General features: G+C 30.8%; 2 protein-coding genes across 2 annotated transcripts; both read right to left on the bottom strand.

Moving 5' to 3' along the window:
* Positions 1 to 7,083: 7,083 nt before the first annotated feature.
* LOC100778919 (E3 ubiquitin-protein ligase RMA3) lies at positions 7,084 to 7,910 on the bottom strand. Its single transcript, XM_014767839.3, has one exon. The coding sequence runs from the start codon at positions 7,861 to 7,863 to the stop codon at positions 7,273 to 7,275; it is 591 nt and encodes a 196-aa protein (XP_014623325.1). The 5' UTR covers positions 7,864 to 7,910; the 3' UTR covers positions 7,084 to 7,272.
* A 7,936-nt stretch (positions 7,911 to 15,846) lies between these two features.
* Positions 15,847 to 17,148, bottom strand: LOC102660381 (uncharacterized). The gene is made up of 2 exons (XM_006598182.3): positions 16,957 to 17,148; positions 15,847 to 16,862 (listed from the first exon to the last, which is right to left on the bottom strand). Exon 2 carries the CDS (start codon positions 16,844 to 16,846, stop codon positions 16,070 to 16,072), a length of 777 nt encoding a protein of 258 aa, XP_006598245.1. The 5' UTR covers positions 16,847 to 16,862; positions 16,957 to 17,148; the 3' UTR covers positions 15,847 to 16,069.

Genomic DNA, 17,148 nt, shown 5'->3' with positions numbered 1-17,148 from the left:
CTTCCAGATCTATTGACTTTTTTAACTGCACCATCTGGACCGCTTTATGTATAATTCATGTTAAAAATAAGTTTAAAAAATGCAGGTTATATACTGAGTTTCTATTATTGTGAAAACAACACAAGTAGAGGTCAAAGCTTATATTTGGCAATGATTAATAATTTTAGAAGAAGAAAAAAAGGGTTTCTATTTTGAAAAGTTTTATTTGAAATTAGGAAAAAAATAAATGGTTATTTTTCTAAAATAAATTCCCTGGGTCAGCTACTAATTACCCAACCTTGACCATGATGGTACATCAGCCTAATAAAGTTCATTAATTAATGCTAGTAAAATCTTCTAAATGACTTCAAATTCAATAATGAAAACCATAGTATTGCATAGTCGCACTCATGTTTTTGAATCTAATGAGAGAAGAAAGACTAGTGGTGTAGATGTTGCTGGTGACGGTCACACTCTTCTTTAGCTTGACACCTTCGTCAACACATAAAAAAGTTTGCTTTGCTTCTTCAATTATTGCTGCTTCCCCCTCCAAAAGTTGCACAACTACTTTTCTCATCTCAACACGATTCCAATCTGAACAGTGCTACATTTTGACAACAACAAATCAACAGCACCAAGTACAACTGTTTTTGAAAAGAAGGAAAAACAACCAATTTAATTTTGTGTTCATAAGTTTTTTTTTTGTTTTTTTTACAGAAACAAACTCAAGGGATTTCGTTCATAATGAGATCAACTATACATGGAGGAAATTTATGTAAATATTGGAAATTAGGATAGGATGGAGCTACCCTTGCAAGAGCATAAGCAACCCCATTACTTGTCTTCAAACAAAACCTAATTTAAATGTTGAATTGACTGCAAGAAGCTTTTTATATTCAGCAACCATAACGATGAATTGGAATGTCAATTTAACCTTTTTTTTTCATAATGAGTTAAGTCATTTTTAGTAAGCTAATGTACTTAAAAAAGATAAGTTATAAAGTTAATGATTCAATTAGTGTAAAATATGACATCGAAATATAAGAATTAATTATTTAATTTTAAAATTATTAACCTGTTATATTTTTATATATATAATAACAATAATCTTTCAACTTAAAAAATCAAGTAAACTACTAAAATTATGCAATTTATGTTGACCTTAAAACTCTTTAAAAAAAAAGTTGACCCTAAAATATATGTACATCATGTACGTATACCACAGTTTTATAGTTAAGAAAATGTTTTGACACTGTACATGGGGTTATTTAGGATGTGATTATTCTAGTTTAACACGTGATCTCAAGTTTAAACTCTTATTATGTAATTATGTTAAATATTTAAAAGAAATTATCACCTATAATAAATCTATTCAACGAGGGATGCATCCAGAAATCTATAACAGTGAGTATTTTTTTATGTTTTGATATTATTAAAATATTTTGAGTCATTATATTACTGGTGTAAAATATTTTTTCATAATATTAGCTATTAACTTGAGAATCTAACTAATTATCTTTAATGGATTTTTTCTTTCAAATATATTTTTTTTATCCATAAAACTCGAATAGAGATTTAAGATATTCAAACTTAGTTCTACTTAAAAAAAAAAATGTTGGTTAGTTATTTATACATATAATTTCTAATAAATAATTATTTAATAATGACTTTTTCAAAAAATATTGACTAATTTTGTACATAAAACTTAAATGATTTTCATTTCAAACAATAAAAAAGAAAACGTGAATCTTAATTTGTTTTAAAAGATTGTTGCTAAAGATTCTACCTATATATTATAACTCATTATTTCTGTTTCAAAGAAAAATCTTTTGGACAAAACAATTAAACAAAAAAAAAACACATAACAATAATCTTATAATCAAAGAAGATAAACAATCTAATCACATATAAAAATAATTAGAAGTTAATTATTAGTTTCATAATAATAATAATAATAATAATAATAATAATAATAATAATAATAATAATAATAATAATAATAATAATATCTGATGTTAATAATATATACAAGTCTTTTGATTTGTTATAGTATGATATATTCAGAGAAGAATTTAAGGGAACATATAAGAAGGAGAACATGAAATATGTAATAAAGTTATTAAAATTGAGAGTATACTAGATTTGTGGGAATTTTAAAGACTCAGACTCACAACTTCATATAATAATAAAAAAAATATATTTATAAATAATATATCAATTAAACATTTTAAAAACATAATAGAGTAAAATAATAAATTATAAATTTCACAACACTTAAATATTTAGGTTTAGTAATGCATTACTATTATATAATAACTTATAAAGATGATAATAATGATAGAATATTCCCATCAAGGATTTGATGTTGTTGAGGAAGAATGATTTTATGTTGTTAGAGGTGGAGGTTCTTATATTCATGAACAACACACCAAATTAATGGAGATATGTTAATTCCTAAATGCACAAACAACAATCCAAAACCATCCATATTTTAATCTAATTTTTTAAACTTGCTGATTCACTTGTTTTGTAGTAAACTTAAGAATCTATCAAATTTGTATTGAGTTTATAAATTTACCTGGAAAAAAAAATTTACATACAAGTCAACTCCAAGAAATAAATGAACTTATAAACTTGTAAGAATTAACAAATAAATTAAGAGTTTGATAGCATGCATTCAACACAATTTTTCACTAACACAATTCTTAAACATGAGCAACAAGAAACCAACCTATGACTCACAATTCTATTAAATTTTATAATTTCACAAAAAGTCAGGAGGGGCCAAGGCCTCCTACACCGACACATACGTCTGGCCCAATATAACTAAAGTAGGAATACTTATTCTCGTAGAAGATACAAGTAGCCCATAAAAAAAATAAAAAAAAATAACATGTTAACCCACTATGTATCACCACACAATTACTTGAATGATCAAAAGTAAATTAGTTTCTCAGATCTAAAAAATATAGTGATGGTTATATTAATTTATGGATATGAAATATATATTTAATTATCAAAATTATAGTTATATGTGTATTTCATCAATGAAATCGCTCTTCTTTATTCGTGACATGAATGTAGAGGAACTAATAAACAAAATGTATGAAACTCAGGAATTTCAAAAGAAGTATATACAAGTTTGATATTTTAAAAAATTAAAGAAAGTATAGGATGCTGCCGACAATTACTATTAAGAAGGGAAAGAATAAACGAAAAGTAATATTGGGGACCAAAACGCCACCGCAGCTGCAAGTTCATATGTTCAAACTCTATGAAATCCACACACAATTTCAAATGGAATTATTGTAAAAAAAAGTTAAAAAAGAAGAAAGTACTTTCAACATAAAAACGAAGCAGTTAGCTAGGTTAAACTCGACAAATGATGAGGTCGGGAGGAAAACCTAGTCATGTTCAATTAATTAGGTTTAAGTATTTTTTTTTCTTTATGTAATTTAATGTTTTTTTATTTTCATTCTTATAATTTTTTTGTTTTAATTCTTATCAAATGTATTTATTTTATATATTTTTCGTTCTTAAGACATTTTAGATAATATTTTTTATTATTGAAAATACTTTTCGTCTTAAAACGTTTTATATAATATTTTAAGGATAAAAAATATGTTAAAAAAATTATATATATTTCAAATAATTAGTGCATGTTAAAAATGTTTTTAAAGTAATTATTTTATCATTTTCTCAAAATTTTAAAATAATTATACACAGTTAAAACAATTAGTTAAATATGCTATTAACTTATCATTCAATAGATAAATTATAAATTTATTTTTTAAGAGATACTTAAACTGCATGCCTTTTTTTTTAAAAAATTGAGCTCCTCTTTCTTTAAATATTAAAATGTATTTTAAATGTGATTAAATCACTTATTGTCAATTTGTCTCTTTCCAAGGGTCATTATCAAATAGTTCAATTCAAAAAGAGATATAAAGTTGAATTAGGTGATTAAGAAAGAAAGAAAAAAAGTCCTAGAGTTTCTTTTGTTAAAAAAAACTAATCAACCATAGAACTATATACCGTTCGTATTAAGCTTACAGAAAGGAGTAGTTGGTGCACACCATTTCACTTCGTTGGTGTTCTTCAAAATACTACTGCCAGGGAAAGAGATTTTCATAGTATATATGCAGAAGAGACATAATCTGGTTGAGAGAAAACTAAAGAGACCAATCTTCATCTTGAAAAACATTTGCATTGCGACCCTTCCAAAATTGTCTAGCAGGTAATACCGAACATTTGACCTCTAGAATTCGTGAGGTTTGAAACGCAGCCACTCAGCTTCGTTGATTGTGAAGAAATTGCAGTTGACATCAAAATGGAGCTTCCCCCAGATGACAAAAGCATTAGAGTGTGAATCCAAGTTTTGTCTACTACTCCACCACACCTGCAACACGAAGTAAAGAAGGAAAATGACGCTTAAAGAGAAAAAGTTGGTGTGTAAACATCCTCTATAAGTGAACCAAAGGAAGTGTTTGAGATTTTATAGTAATGGCAGCTTCCAAACCCAAGCCCAGCTTTCCTTCTTGTAGGAATATCACAGTCTAACCACCTATGAAACACCGACACTATGAAACACCGACACTGATACGGACACCGGACATGACACGGACATAAACATGTGGATATCTGCCAAACACATCAAACTCAACCCAGACACAAGCGTCGGTGTCGTGTCGGTGTTGGTGTCGAGTCGGACACCGAACACGACAAAGGGCTGAGGCTAGGGTGTCCGTGCTTCATAGCTAACCACTTGAAGGAAGACTTAGCGGAATAAACTTTTGTATAGGATGGTGCCCAAATAAAGGCATTTGGGATGTCTTCTTCGTGCTTAAACATGTTACACACCTCACCAGTGTCGCTGATATGCACATAAAGAACCACAATTAGATAATATTAGATAATATTCAAACCCACAATTTATCCAGGTTATTTATGAGATCCCATGCATGCTTCCCTAACCCTAACAAAGAAATGTTCTGTTGTCTAGCATTCACCTGCCTTTTTTTTCGGGCTTATATAGTAATGGTTCCCGAGGACGAGCCCTGGTGCAACGGTAAAGTTGTGCCTTGGTGACTTGTTGGTCATGGGTTCGAATCCGGAAACAGCCTCTTTGCATATGCAAGGGTAAGGCTGCGTACAACATCCCTCCCCCATACCTTCGCATAGCAAAGAGCCTCTGGGCAATGGGGTACGAAGTTTTTATAGTAATGGTTCCCTAACCCAATGAGAGGTATTATAATCCCACACAAAAACACTAACCGTCGTATCAATAGCATCACAAGTACCTTTTGGAAAAAGAAAATTTTGCATGGTATAGTTAAAATGACCCTGCCAACTCTACTAAGCAACTTACTTTTCCAACCCGCAAGCTTAGAAGTAATATGATCCAATTAAATGAAATTAAAATCCCTTTTCTTCACCATGCCAATTAAGATTGGGAAACCAAGATACTTTCCAAGATTAGAAAGTGTGAGGGAAACCCATAATAGAATTGAAATGGTCATTCTCAATATTGGAATCATTCTTGGAGGCATCGGAATGGGATTTTTCCATATTCATTTTCAACCCCGAAGCAACACAAAATTTTCCATCACCATGCGACTCCTTGGGTTGTCATGAGGATAAACAAATATCACCTTTTTTTTTTTGTTAATCTTGGGTTCTAGAAATGGTTTCACCATATTGTTCCATGAAAAGCAGGCTTGTAAGTTGTAAAACAGACAAAGCAAATATAACAACAATGAATTTAAGAATGTCCACGAAGAAATATCAATAGAAAAGGAAAGGAACAAATGAAATTTTGGCTTATTTTCGACTTACAAGTCATAAGACTCATTTCATTTGTCCTATCGCAGCTTTGAAACTAGTGTCTCGATCACGACTAAAATTATGAGAAATTTTTTGGCTCGACTTTAAAATGTGGTTACTGTTCAAAAGATCATTATTTCTATTTAGTAAAAAAAAATAGCAATAGTTGTTTCTTTCTCAATTATAAGCCAATTCCCTCCCGTTGCTTTATCAAGGAACTTTTTAATTGAAGTTTATTCTAATACGCTTAGTTCAATTTACTATTATTTTATCATTCAAATCAGTTCAATGCTATAATAAGCAGGTAGAAATGACATACCAAAAAAATGGAAGAGAACATTTAATCTCTTTTTCTACACTTACATGAATTACCAAAAAAAAAAAAAACACAAATGATTATAAAATAACATGGAACGAGAAATCACCAAGAAAATAATAAGTAAAATGTGTATATTAATTTTAGAAAATAATACTCTTTTTCTATGACTTTTTTTGTGAATATAAAGAGTACAAGAAAAAATATTAGAGAAAATGTCATTAACATTCCTCTTAATTTTAATGAAACTAAAAATGCCAAGTGAAAAAATAATGACTGAAGGGCAGGTAAATGTGGAACATCTGAGAAATTATTACATGATTTCAGAACATTATGTGTTCAGAACCATGTAAAACTTCACGTAAATAATTGAGATTTTTAATTTACAAAAAAGAATTAATAACACCAAATTGAGAGTCACGTGGAGATTGATTGGGACCATGATGATCATAGGCCATGTAATAATATAACTATAATTTGATAGCATATTTTGTTTCACACCAAGAAACAGAAAATGTGGTGTAACAGATACTTTGTAGTATACATAATAGTAACCTTCTGTCAACATGATAATTCCCTTTTCATGAAGGACCATCATGTAAACCATCTCCTCCTAGACTCATTTGAAACTGATCTTAAAACATCAATTCTACTCAAAGATGAAGAGTAAGATGAAATAATCTGCACACTAGTATCGGTTGTCTGGATATTGGAGTCTGTAACAGTATAAATGCCATCATTCCTACTTGAAGAAGATACAGAAGATGAGGCTGCAAAAGTGGTAGCAGCAACATCTGGAGTATGACTCTGATTGGTTTGTGGCAGCAATGCTAAATTGTGAGTCTTTATTGACATAGTGAAGATTGAGATGCCAGATGCTTCACCAGGGACTATGACCTCAAATAAATTTTCTGTAAAATCTTAGAATTAAATACCAACGGAAGGGATGGAAAAAAAGTGGCTCCTTGCACTAACAACCTAGAAAATTAATGGGAAGGACTATGCTGATTACATTCTGTCTTCCAGTGAGAATGAGTGGCCAAAATATTAATTCTATCAATTTTACTGTAGGAGATTTCTAACTAAACTCAGTCACCTAATCCAACAAAGAAGTTACCAAACCACAGCAAGTCCTAGATTGTAGAAGAAGCTCCTCAGTATCTGAACCGCTGCCTAATACTCTCAATTCTATGTGGACGAGGTCGAGCAGGAACTGTCAAACCAATTTCATTCGATTCAAACTTGCCATTGTTATCAACACTTGCATTGCCATAAATTGGGATAATTCCTTCTTCAGTGACATCTCCTTTACAAACCGGACATTCCCTCACATTTGAATAAGCATATGACAACTTATGAAAGCATGGCCAGCAAAACAAGTGACCACAAGAAGTCAAAACTGGATCTCTTGCCTTGTCCAAGCATATATTACAATGAAACAAATTTGTTGCAAAACCCTCACCCTGATTGGTTTCCACACCCAATGCTTTAGCAACCAAATAGCTAGCTTTCCTTTTACCCATTCTCCCACTTCCCATCATCTCGCCTCCAACATCAACACCACCAAACTCTTGATGCACCCTGTCTTCTTCAGCTTGAAGGTCAGCTACTGTTACCGATTCTCCTGCATAGTTAGTTATCCGAATTGGAGCCTGACTCGGTCGCCACCTCTGACGCTGCCTAGCCCTGAAAACTACTGCTTCTAGGCATCTAATACGCTCTTCTATTTGGCCCAAATGCTCCATCACAAACTTCAATTCTATGCACAGGTTTGTCCCATCAACAACTCATTTCAAATGTATCCATGCCTTAACACAAATAAAACCAGATCAACGTTTCATACATCATACACAGCAAATGAATGATTACCAATACATAAACAAGATCACCACCAGACACATTGCATAGGGCACAATGGAATTGAGGGTCACCATTCACCCACATTTACTCAAGCGAATCAAACATTTCATACCCAAAATCTGTATTGCAACAAACATTATTGATGTTCTTTTAGTTTACAATGGTAATTTTAGAAAGCGTGATGATCAATGTAGATTCATTTTCTCCTTTATCTCATCTTCTTTGTATCTCTATTTTTATTTTTCATCACATCACATTACATCATTTATCACATCTATCACTTTTCTATTTCTCTCTTCCTTCCACTCATATACCCTAAAACGGGAGTCCGTTCTTCTTTTCCCTTCTAGGACTTTCATTTTTATTTTTGTGTTCATTTTATTTTCTTTGTTGGATTTCCATTTGAACCTGAACAAATTTGAATGCGCACAAAAAGTATTTCTAACAGCAAATCAAAGTATCAAATATACACTAAAAAAAAGATTGGTGTATTTAGGAAAGATTCAGATTAAGATTTACTCATCCCAATCTGATTTAATGTCATATGTTATGTTAAAAAGTATAACTTTTTAAATGATACTTATCATCCTTACTTTTTAAGATTAATCTTCATAAGAAAATGTTACCGATAAAATAACATATTTTGCTTAAAAGTATTTATTATTTTTCTTTGTAATTGATTTGTATTTAAAACATTTTCTCACTTTTTTACTATGCAATATTTCTCAATTTTTTCAACTTGAGTTTCTCTCATTTTCAACACTCATTTTACAAATCACATTAATATATTCTTGTAACAATTTCTTGTGCTTTCTCTCTCCAAAAGTTGATTTTTTATCTTATCTTTCAATAACTTCCTTAGCACATATCCTCAACAAAACCATACATTTTTCCATAATTGTTAACCTTACAAATATATCTATAATCAATAAAATGATACAAAAGAGAGTTAACGATGAAATTTTTTATAGATTATCATTTGGTTATTAATTTCTCCAATACTCTTTTAAGATTCTTTCTATTTTTAGAAATTTTTTGAATTTCAAAAGTATTAATTAGTTTTTTTCACCATAATATTGGTGTAGAATATTTACCACATTTAGTAAAATTTCTCCTTTTGACTCTAATTTTCATCCACAAGATTAGAACTCAAGATCTTGGCTCTCATCATTCAGGTTTTTGATTTTTTTTGGAAGACAAAAGCTAAGTATTATATATATATATATATATATATATATATATATATATATATATATATATATATATATATATATATAAAAGCTAAGGAAATTATTAATGTTAATGTACACATCCTTGTTTTTTAAAGTATGGGTGTATTAGCAAACATTGATGTATTTTAAAATATTCTTTAGATATAACTTGTTAATGCATTCATTAAAAAAATGAGTGTGTACATTAGCAAATCCTATAAGCATTTGCTAACATACATCCTTGATTTTTAGTATAAGTGCATTAGTAAGTTAAACCATTGTATATTTTAAGATACTTTCTAGTTAAAAGTTGTTAACGCATGCATGCTAAAAAAATAAGAGTATCTATATTAGCAAAGCCCTATATATAAAATGGCAATGCAACACAAGATGTGCAAGCGACTACCTGGTGTCAATACAAACGTATAAAGTCACCAACCAAAGTGGTTATTGGCTATATCCACGACCCTGAGAGTATCATGTGGTTAAGATATATTAATAAGTGAATTCCATTATAAATTTATCCTAACGAACCTATGCATAACAAAATAAATGTGATTCCACTGACCACATCCCCACAAAATTACAATTTATGACCCCCCCTCCGGTCCACACCACTCAAACCAAAATAAATGTGCTTCCACTCAAAAACCTTCAACCAACAAATGCCTACCCCAAAATACGTTCTAGATGGCTGGATACATTGTTGATATTTGTAGTACAACCCCACGTAGCTTCAAAGTTCGAATCCAATTCTAAATCAAACGAGATGTCTCACTATAGTTCAGCCCCCACTAATTCATTGTCTTTCTAACAAGCAAGCTTCAAGTTGGCTACTCCACTATACAAAAGAATATTTAAAGTGTTTCCCATAATTTTTTTTTGCCAAGCCCAAGAATAGAATAGAACTTCCTGTAGAATGGAGTCAAGATCAAACATTTTTGGCCTAAAAATAACACTACAAGAAAATAGGTAAATAGTGACTGAAAAATCAGTCGCTATTATAGACAAATCCGTCGCTATATGAATCAGCAACTAACATTCCTTCTATTCCAAAGTGTCAATGTTGTAGCGCACCAGATCATGACCCATAAATCTTTCTGCCAAACATTATAAGCCCCCCGATGGTGCTGTCGGAAGTGATCAAAAGGCCTCTTAGGTAGTACAGTATAAACACCAATTCATTTGTAACACTGATGCCAAATAGGTATAACTCTCGAACACCAACAAAGAACGTGAGCCAAAGTTTCCTCATGCACATGGTACCACGGACACAAAGAATCCAAAATAGCATGTTGAATCAACCTCTTCTTCAAATCATACTTTGATGGTAGCCTATCCAATAAAATCCTCCACACGAAACGTTGTACTTTTGCTAGTACTGTGAGGTTCCTAATACTGTGAAATGACTCGTCACTTTTCCCACCATAATACAAGTCAAACAGAGCAACCTAAGCAGTATTTACTGTGAAGTTCCCTTCTTATCCTTTCCTTTTTTTCCCTTGATTTTAGGATTTTGTTCATGTTTAGTTAGATCTCTTTTTACTTATGGTATAATTGGTTAATAATAATGTTTAAACCTTGATTGGTTTATCTATTCTATAAACGTTTTCTCTTATTTTTGAGTATCAATTACGATGCATAATGTTTTTAGATGCTTGATCACCTTTCAAATGTTGTGTTGACTGATTTTTATGCTAATAATAATGAGATATAAGTAGTAGGCTTCTTGCGTTTGATAATATAAGGAAGTTAATGGACATCTTTGGGCAATTGCTTCCTGCACCCATTTTTTGCTTATTGCACCCCAAATGTTTTTAATTCCAATATTTCCCTCCTTTATTATGGAATAACCATTGTGGAAGTGTATAGGTATTCTAGAATAGTTATTCTAGAATATGATTTTCATATCTTGGAATAGGTTTTCCAAATTACTAACACTTTTGAAATAACTATTATGTAATATGATTTTTATATTCCAAAATAAATATTCTGGAAGTGTATAGGTAATCGTATTTTGGAATAGGGTGGAAAATTTTCCTACACCCCTCTGCTTCAAACTCAGGCCTCTTTTCTCTCACCCACCAACATCTTATACCACAACGATCACCTCATCATAGTCAACAAGCACCATTGAATCTACTACGAGACCCTCATCTCTTCCCTCACCTCCCAATTACACGAGCTTCATCAAATGCACTGATGACCCAAAATGGTGTCGTCCTAGTAACCCTTCCATCTTTGTCATTGCAGAAAACCTTTGTCCTCCAAGCTATGCTCTTCCAGCGACAATTGCGGGTGGTGCAACCCTTTGAGACTGCACTTCGACCTCACCATGCCCATGCATAGCATCGCATTGACATTGTCCCCATATTTTAGCGTATACACCACCCTCTTTGGTCTCAACGTTGTCGACGTCACACCGCCACTTATGTAAGAGAAAACAACCTTGTTAAAGAAATCCTCAAAGATCTCGGCCGTGCAAGAGGAGTAAAGGAAGAGGAGGTGCTAGGGTGCAAATGCCACAAACAATTTTGTCCGTTCAAATTATTATGGGGTGCAGGAAGCAAAATTAAGAGGTTGTAGGAAGCAAATGCCACAACTTTGTTTATGTGATCTTTGCTTAAATTTCATTAACCTTATGGCCTTACTTAACTATCTATAATATATATATATAACTGAATTTAATATTTCTAATTGCATTAGTGAAGAATTAAGTTGTTGACATCAATGTTGTGTGTGTGCGCCCATGTGTTTTAGCATGTTTTAAAATATTTATATTAAGTTGATTTTAATTCATATGAACAAGATAACAAATGATTTTGGATTAATATACAATTTTATATATGTGATCTATGTGAAAAGAACTTTAAATCCAACGGTGAGTTTTAAAAAATATTATTTAGTTAAACATTATAAAATGGTGTAATAGTTGTCAAAGTTACACCAATATAATTTGATATCTCTCTCTCTCTCTCTCTCTCTATATATATATATATATATATATATTAATTTTGATAATTTTAATATTAAGTAGTAATGTTCTAGTTATGATATAATTTTTTTAAAATTAATAATTAAGGATAAAATAAAATAATAAGTTATTATATATGTATATTAGTATACACAATTTTTTAATTTAATTTTATTCAAATTATTGTTATAATAATAATAATAATAATAATTTTATTCTTATAAATTCAGGCCATAATGTACTAAATATTCATTACGAATAATAAATATAAAATATCTATAAAATATGGAATAATAATATAATTATTATTATTAATATTAATAACATTATCTTTTAAAATTTAATAAAAATAATAGATATAGTAACATATGAAAAATAACATGTAATAATATTAAAAATAAAGAGTAATGAATATACTAAATAATTTATTTTTATAAATTCTGGCCATAATATACTAAATACTCATTATTTATAATAAATATAAAATAGCTATAAAGTATGGATATTATTATTATTATTATTATTACTAATGTGGGTTAAACTTAAGTTTATTTACTGTGTTTACAAAAGCATCCCAAGTCTTACTTTTACGTGCAATGCATACATATTTTTGAGAATAATCAAACATGTCACCAATAAGTTTACTATCCAAACTGAATTTGGAAGAACTCAATCAGAAAATCAAACATAGTCTCATTTATACATAAGTTAATTTTAATTTATAGAAAAAATCATTTTTTCTCCTGTAAATTTTTATGGAAAAATTTATCTAAAAAGATTTGTATCCTTAATATATATATATAAAATAAAAATAAGTGTTACTATAATATATTTTAAACAAGTAAGAAGAATTACTGTAATGAAAGAAGAAAAAAAAACAAGAAAATCTTGTGAATTTCAAAGATAACAAATGGTTGAATGTAATTTATTGTTTTTTTTTTAATTGAGAGATGTTAGTAGTGAGTGAGAGAAATTCAAATTTATGATCTCTTCCTCCTTTCTTCAATCTTATAACTTTTTATTGTTTCTTCTTTTAAATGCATGTAAGTTATGGTACTGGTAAATGGTAATTAACTCCTTTTCTTTATACTGTGATAGATGCTAGATTAATGCTCTGGTGGTACTGAAATTGTAGTTTTACACGGCTCTCATTCCTCCACAGGGACTGAATCCATTCACTTTGTACAAAAGAAAATGTCTGATATATAGCTGTCTCGAACTTGCATAAGATATGTTTCTGCAAATAGATAATGCAATTTTGATTAAATATCATTTAAAATGAAAAATCAGAATAATGTTATATATCGCTTTGGATTCATGCATGGTACTCACGTAAGTTCATTTGGCATTGAGCATCAAGTGACACAAGACTGGTTGTGGCTACTTGCAGCCTCCAAGGAAACTTCCTAGTTACCTTTAAAGCATCTTACCCAAACATTCACTTTAGTATTTAGAAGTACATAAAAAGAAAAAAGTGACTCTTAGTGATATATTTATGTTTAAATGTTATTTTTATAATATTTTTATGTTAAAATATCATTTTGACTCGTTATCTTTTCCCATGTTTCTATTTTCATCATTTATATTTTTAAAATCTCATAATGTTAATTGCGAATGGATCCAAAAATATTCATTTCTTTCATTAAATGATGATGTAATATTAATCTTATTATTAATTTTAGTACTTTTCTGATGGTTCATTTTTTTGGAAATTGTTTGTCTAAAACATTTAATAAGTATCAAACAATATAGTCAGATATGGGTATAAATTTTCAATACATATTAAATGTTTTAAATAAGAGAGATATAGAAAGAGAAAAAGTGAAAAAATAACTAATTCAATTCTTCTCTAATATTAACAAACTAATAATTAATATTTATTGATAAAAAAATATCTTAAACAACTAATTTTTGATAGTTTTGAATCCATTACAAAGATACAAATCAAAATAAAACTTTTAAAATACAAAAGAACAAAATAAAAAAAATGTAAAAACTTACAAAATGATATTCAAATCTATTATTTATAACACTTTCCATATATTTTTTTAAAAGAGGGGCATCTTTCTATATCCATCACAATTCATTGATGTTATCTTATATTTCTCTCTTTATCTTTTCGCAACCTTCTCTCTTCTTATTAGAGATTATTATAAAAAGAATACTATCACTTTTAATTCTTTTTTCTTGAATATCTTTTCATGATGTGAACAGATAGATATTTTTCCTTACACTACATTTTGATATTAAAATTAAAGTAGCTACATGAATAAGCGTGTCGGTCACAAAATGTTAATTAAATTAAATAATCCCTATCAGTGTTAATCATTTACTTTTATATAAATTAATATTCATTCAAATAATCTGCCCTATTTGTTATCTCATTGATTTAATAATTTCATCCTCAGAAGTCAGAACAAACGTACCCCACACCGCGATTGTAAATGTAACCTACGGAAAGCGAACCTTATGATTGTAATTGCAGCTGTCTCTTCAGCCACAAAATCATAACCCTTGATTTTTAATTTTGAAATATTTTTGTAATCACTTTACTATTTTGACTCTATAAGTAAAAGGTTTTAGTTTCTCAACAAGCAAAGTTAATGTTTTCTGTCCTTACATTTAAAATTGTTATCAAAATATTGATAAAGCAATTAATAAATATGTACAAGTAAACTCTTACAGGTTACTACAATCCATGAATTTTTCACTAACCCAAAAAAAATCTTAACTATTTTAAACTCTTGTTTCGTTCATGATTTTACAAAAGTTATTTAATTAATGTCAATAAGAAAATAAGGTAAAAAAATGAAGGTAATTTTTTTAATTAAAGAAAAGACTTAATTGAATCTTTTCAAAAATAAAAAAGTAAGTAATTAGTATTAATTAACAATTACCAAAAAAAAAACAATTACAATCTCGTTAATCTAAAGATTTACATTTACTCAAAAACGCATCTATTGTTAATTAGTTTAAAACGTGTATTTAAACTAGTATTATTTAACAATTAGATTAAAACCTGTCAAATTTATCTCACTTCAAATAAAGGCTCCACACAAATACTTTTTATTTTTCACTTCAGAAGGGTGAAATTCAACATCGAACATGTTTATTTATAATACTTCAAATAAAAAAAAATAAAAACTTGATCAATCATATGGAATGATGATATACTTATAGTGGTGTGCAGTAGCTTATAAACACCATCGATAATTCAGATTAGATCCCATGCTGCTTGCTGAGAGAGAAGCTATTTCAAAATAATGAAACCTTGACAGATTAACCAAATGGATCCCACATAATGAACCATGGAAAGCACAACAACAAAATCCATATGGTACAGTTCCTGACACTATTGATCTTCCCCTTGTGCCGTGTGGCAAGAATGCAGACAAATTAGTTTTACATGTTGGAAAAAATCAAATAACAAGAATTAGGCACCACAATCATTCTCCTTTTGGCAATAAGAAAAATTAACATAAAACCTACACCCACATATAGCGAAAGAAGCATTCCCCCTCTTGCAAACCACAACCCCTTCATGTCCCCATCAAACATCAAAAACATAATTTGAGTAAGTTGGCAAAAAAAACTACCAAAACAAACAAATTCTCTAGTCTACACTTTCAATTTCTTATTCAACTAAGTTTCAAAGTCCTACCTAACTCCTAACTAAACCAACAAGACAAAATCCAAGTTTGTTCATGAAATAGTTAAATTACAAAAGAGTATTTATATTAATTATTGAAACCAAACCAAATTAAACCTAATGAAACTAATGCTACATGTCATGTTTATACAATCTTTTATTCACCTACCAAGGTAAAAAATAAACTTATTATCTAAACAAATGGTTAAAGAAAAGTATGATTACTATTGTCATCACCATTATCGTCACCATTATTATTATTTATTATTTATGTGGCTCTTTACATAGCAAACATCTCCCGCGGCGGGGAAATTCTCGGCCCCGCCCTCACCGCCGTGGCTCATCGCTCCGTCGGTCTCCAAGAAGTGAACCCTCCTTCTCATGTCATCCAATTGCCTTTCCATGAACAAAAGTCTCTCTTTCAGCGTCAAATTCTGTTCTTCAAGGTGCGCAATATGGGTGTCCTGTTCAGAAACCCTTTTGTCCAAGTTATTATGTTCTTCACCGGAATTAGGGTACACCATCTCGAACCTGCCGGCGCCGGAATCCAAGTTTCCGGGCCGGAGCCGGATAAGGCCCTTCATGGAGCCGTAGCCGTTGAAGCCCCACTGCTCCTTTGCCGACTTCTCGTCGAACGTCGCTGGAGACAGAGACGCCGCCGGAAAAATCGCCGCCTCTGGAGTCGGCGGCGACACCATGCCGCCGCAGTTCTTCGCCCTGATTATGAACGACGTCGTGTTGCGCGGCGCGAACGGCGGCGTGAGTCGACTGCTGCCACCGCCCCGGCCGAAAATTCGCTTCGGGTGGTGAATCCGGCGACCTTTCCCGCCGGAACGTAACGCCGGCGGACCCGACCCGGTTCGGTGGCAGTCTTTCCTTTTGTTCCCAGTGACCCGACCCGGATGTGGATTGAACGTCTCCCGGCGAGAGAACACCGCCGCGTTCTCCGGCGGGTACGGCGGCAGGGGATGCGTCCAAACGGCGTAGTTTTGGTTGTTTTGAAAGATCTGAGAGTGAGGCATCATTTCGTGCATGAAAAAAAGAAAGACTCTGAAAAAATTTCACAAGAAAATGAGACACAGAAAATATCAAAATAAAGAAAAGTTTTTTAAAAAAAAAAGCTAAAAAATAATAAATAAATAACCTGAAAGGGTTTCGTTTTTTTTTCTTTTGTAGTTTTTGGGGATTAATTTTCGTTGGCGCGGAGTGAGTGGAAAACGGTGTCTGAGAATTCGTGACCGAAAGAGAAAAACTAATTGCTCATTACATCAGCTATCTTCTGATGATGAAGAGGTAGAGAGAGAGGATCAACGGTTGGATTTGGATTTTGTTTAAA

The sequence above is a fragment of the Glycine max genome, chromosome 15 (assembly GCF_000004515.6).
Source record: "Glycine max cultivar Williams 82 chromosome 15, Glycine_max_v4.0, whole genome shotgun sequence".
NCBI classification, from domain to species: Eukaryota; Viridiplantae; Streptophyta; class Magnoliopsida; order Fabales; family Fabaceae; genus Glycine; species Glycine max.
This window is presented reverse-complemented; position numbering and strand designations above follow the sequence as displayed.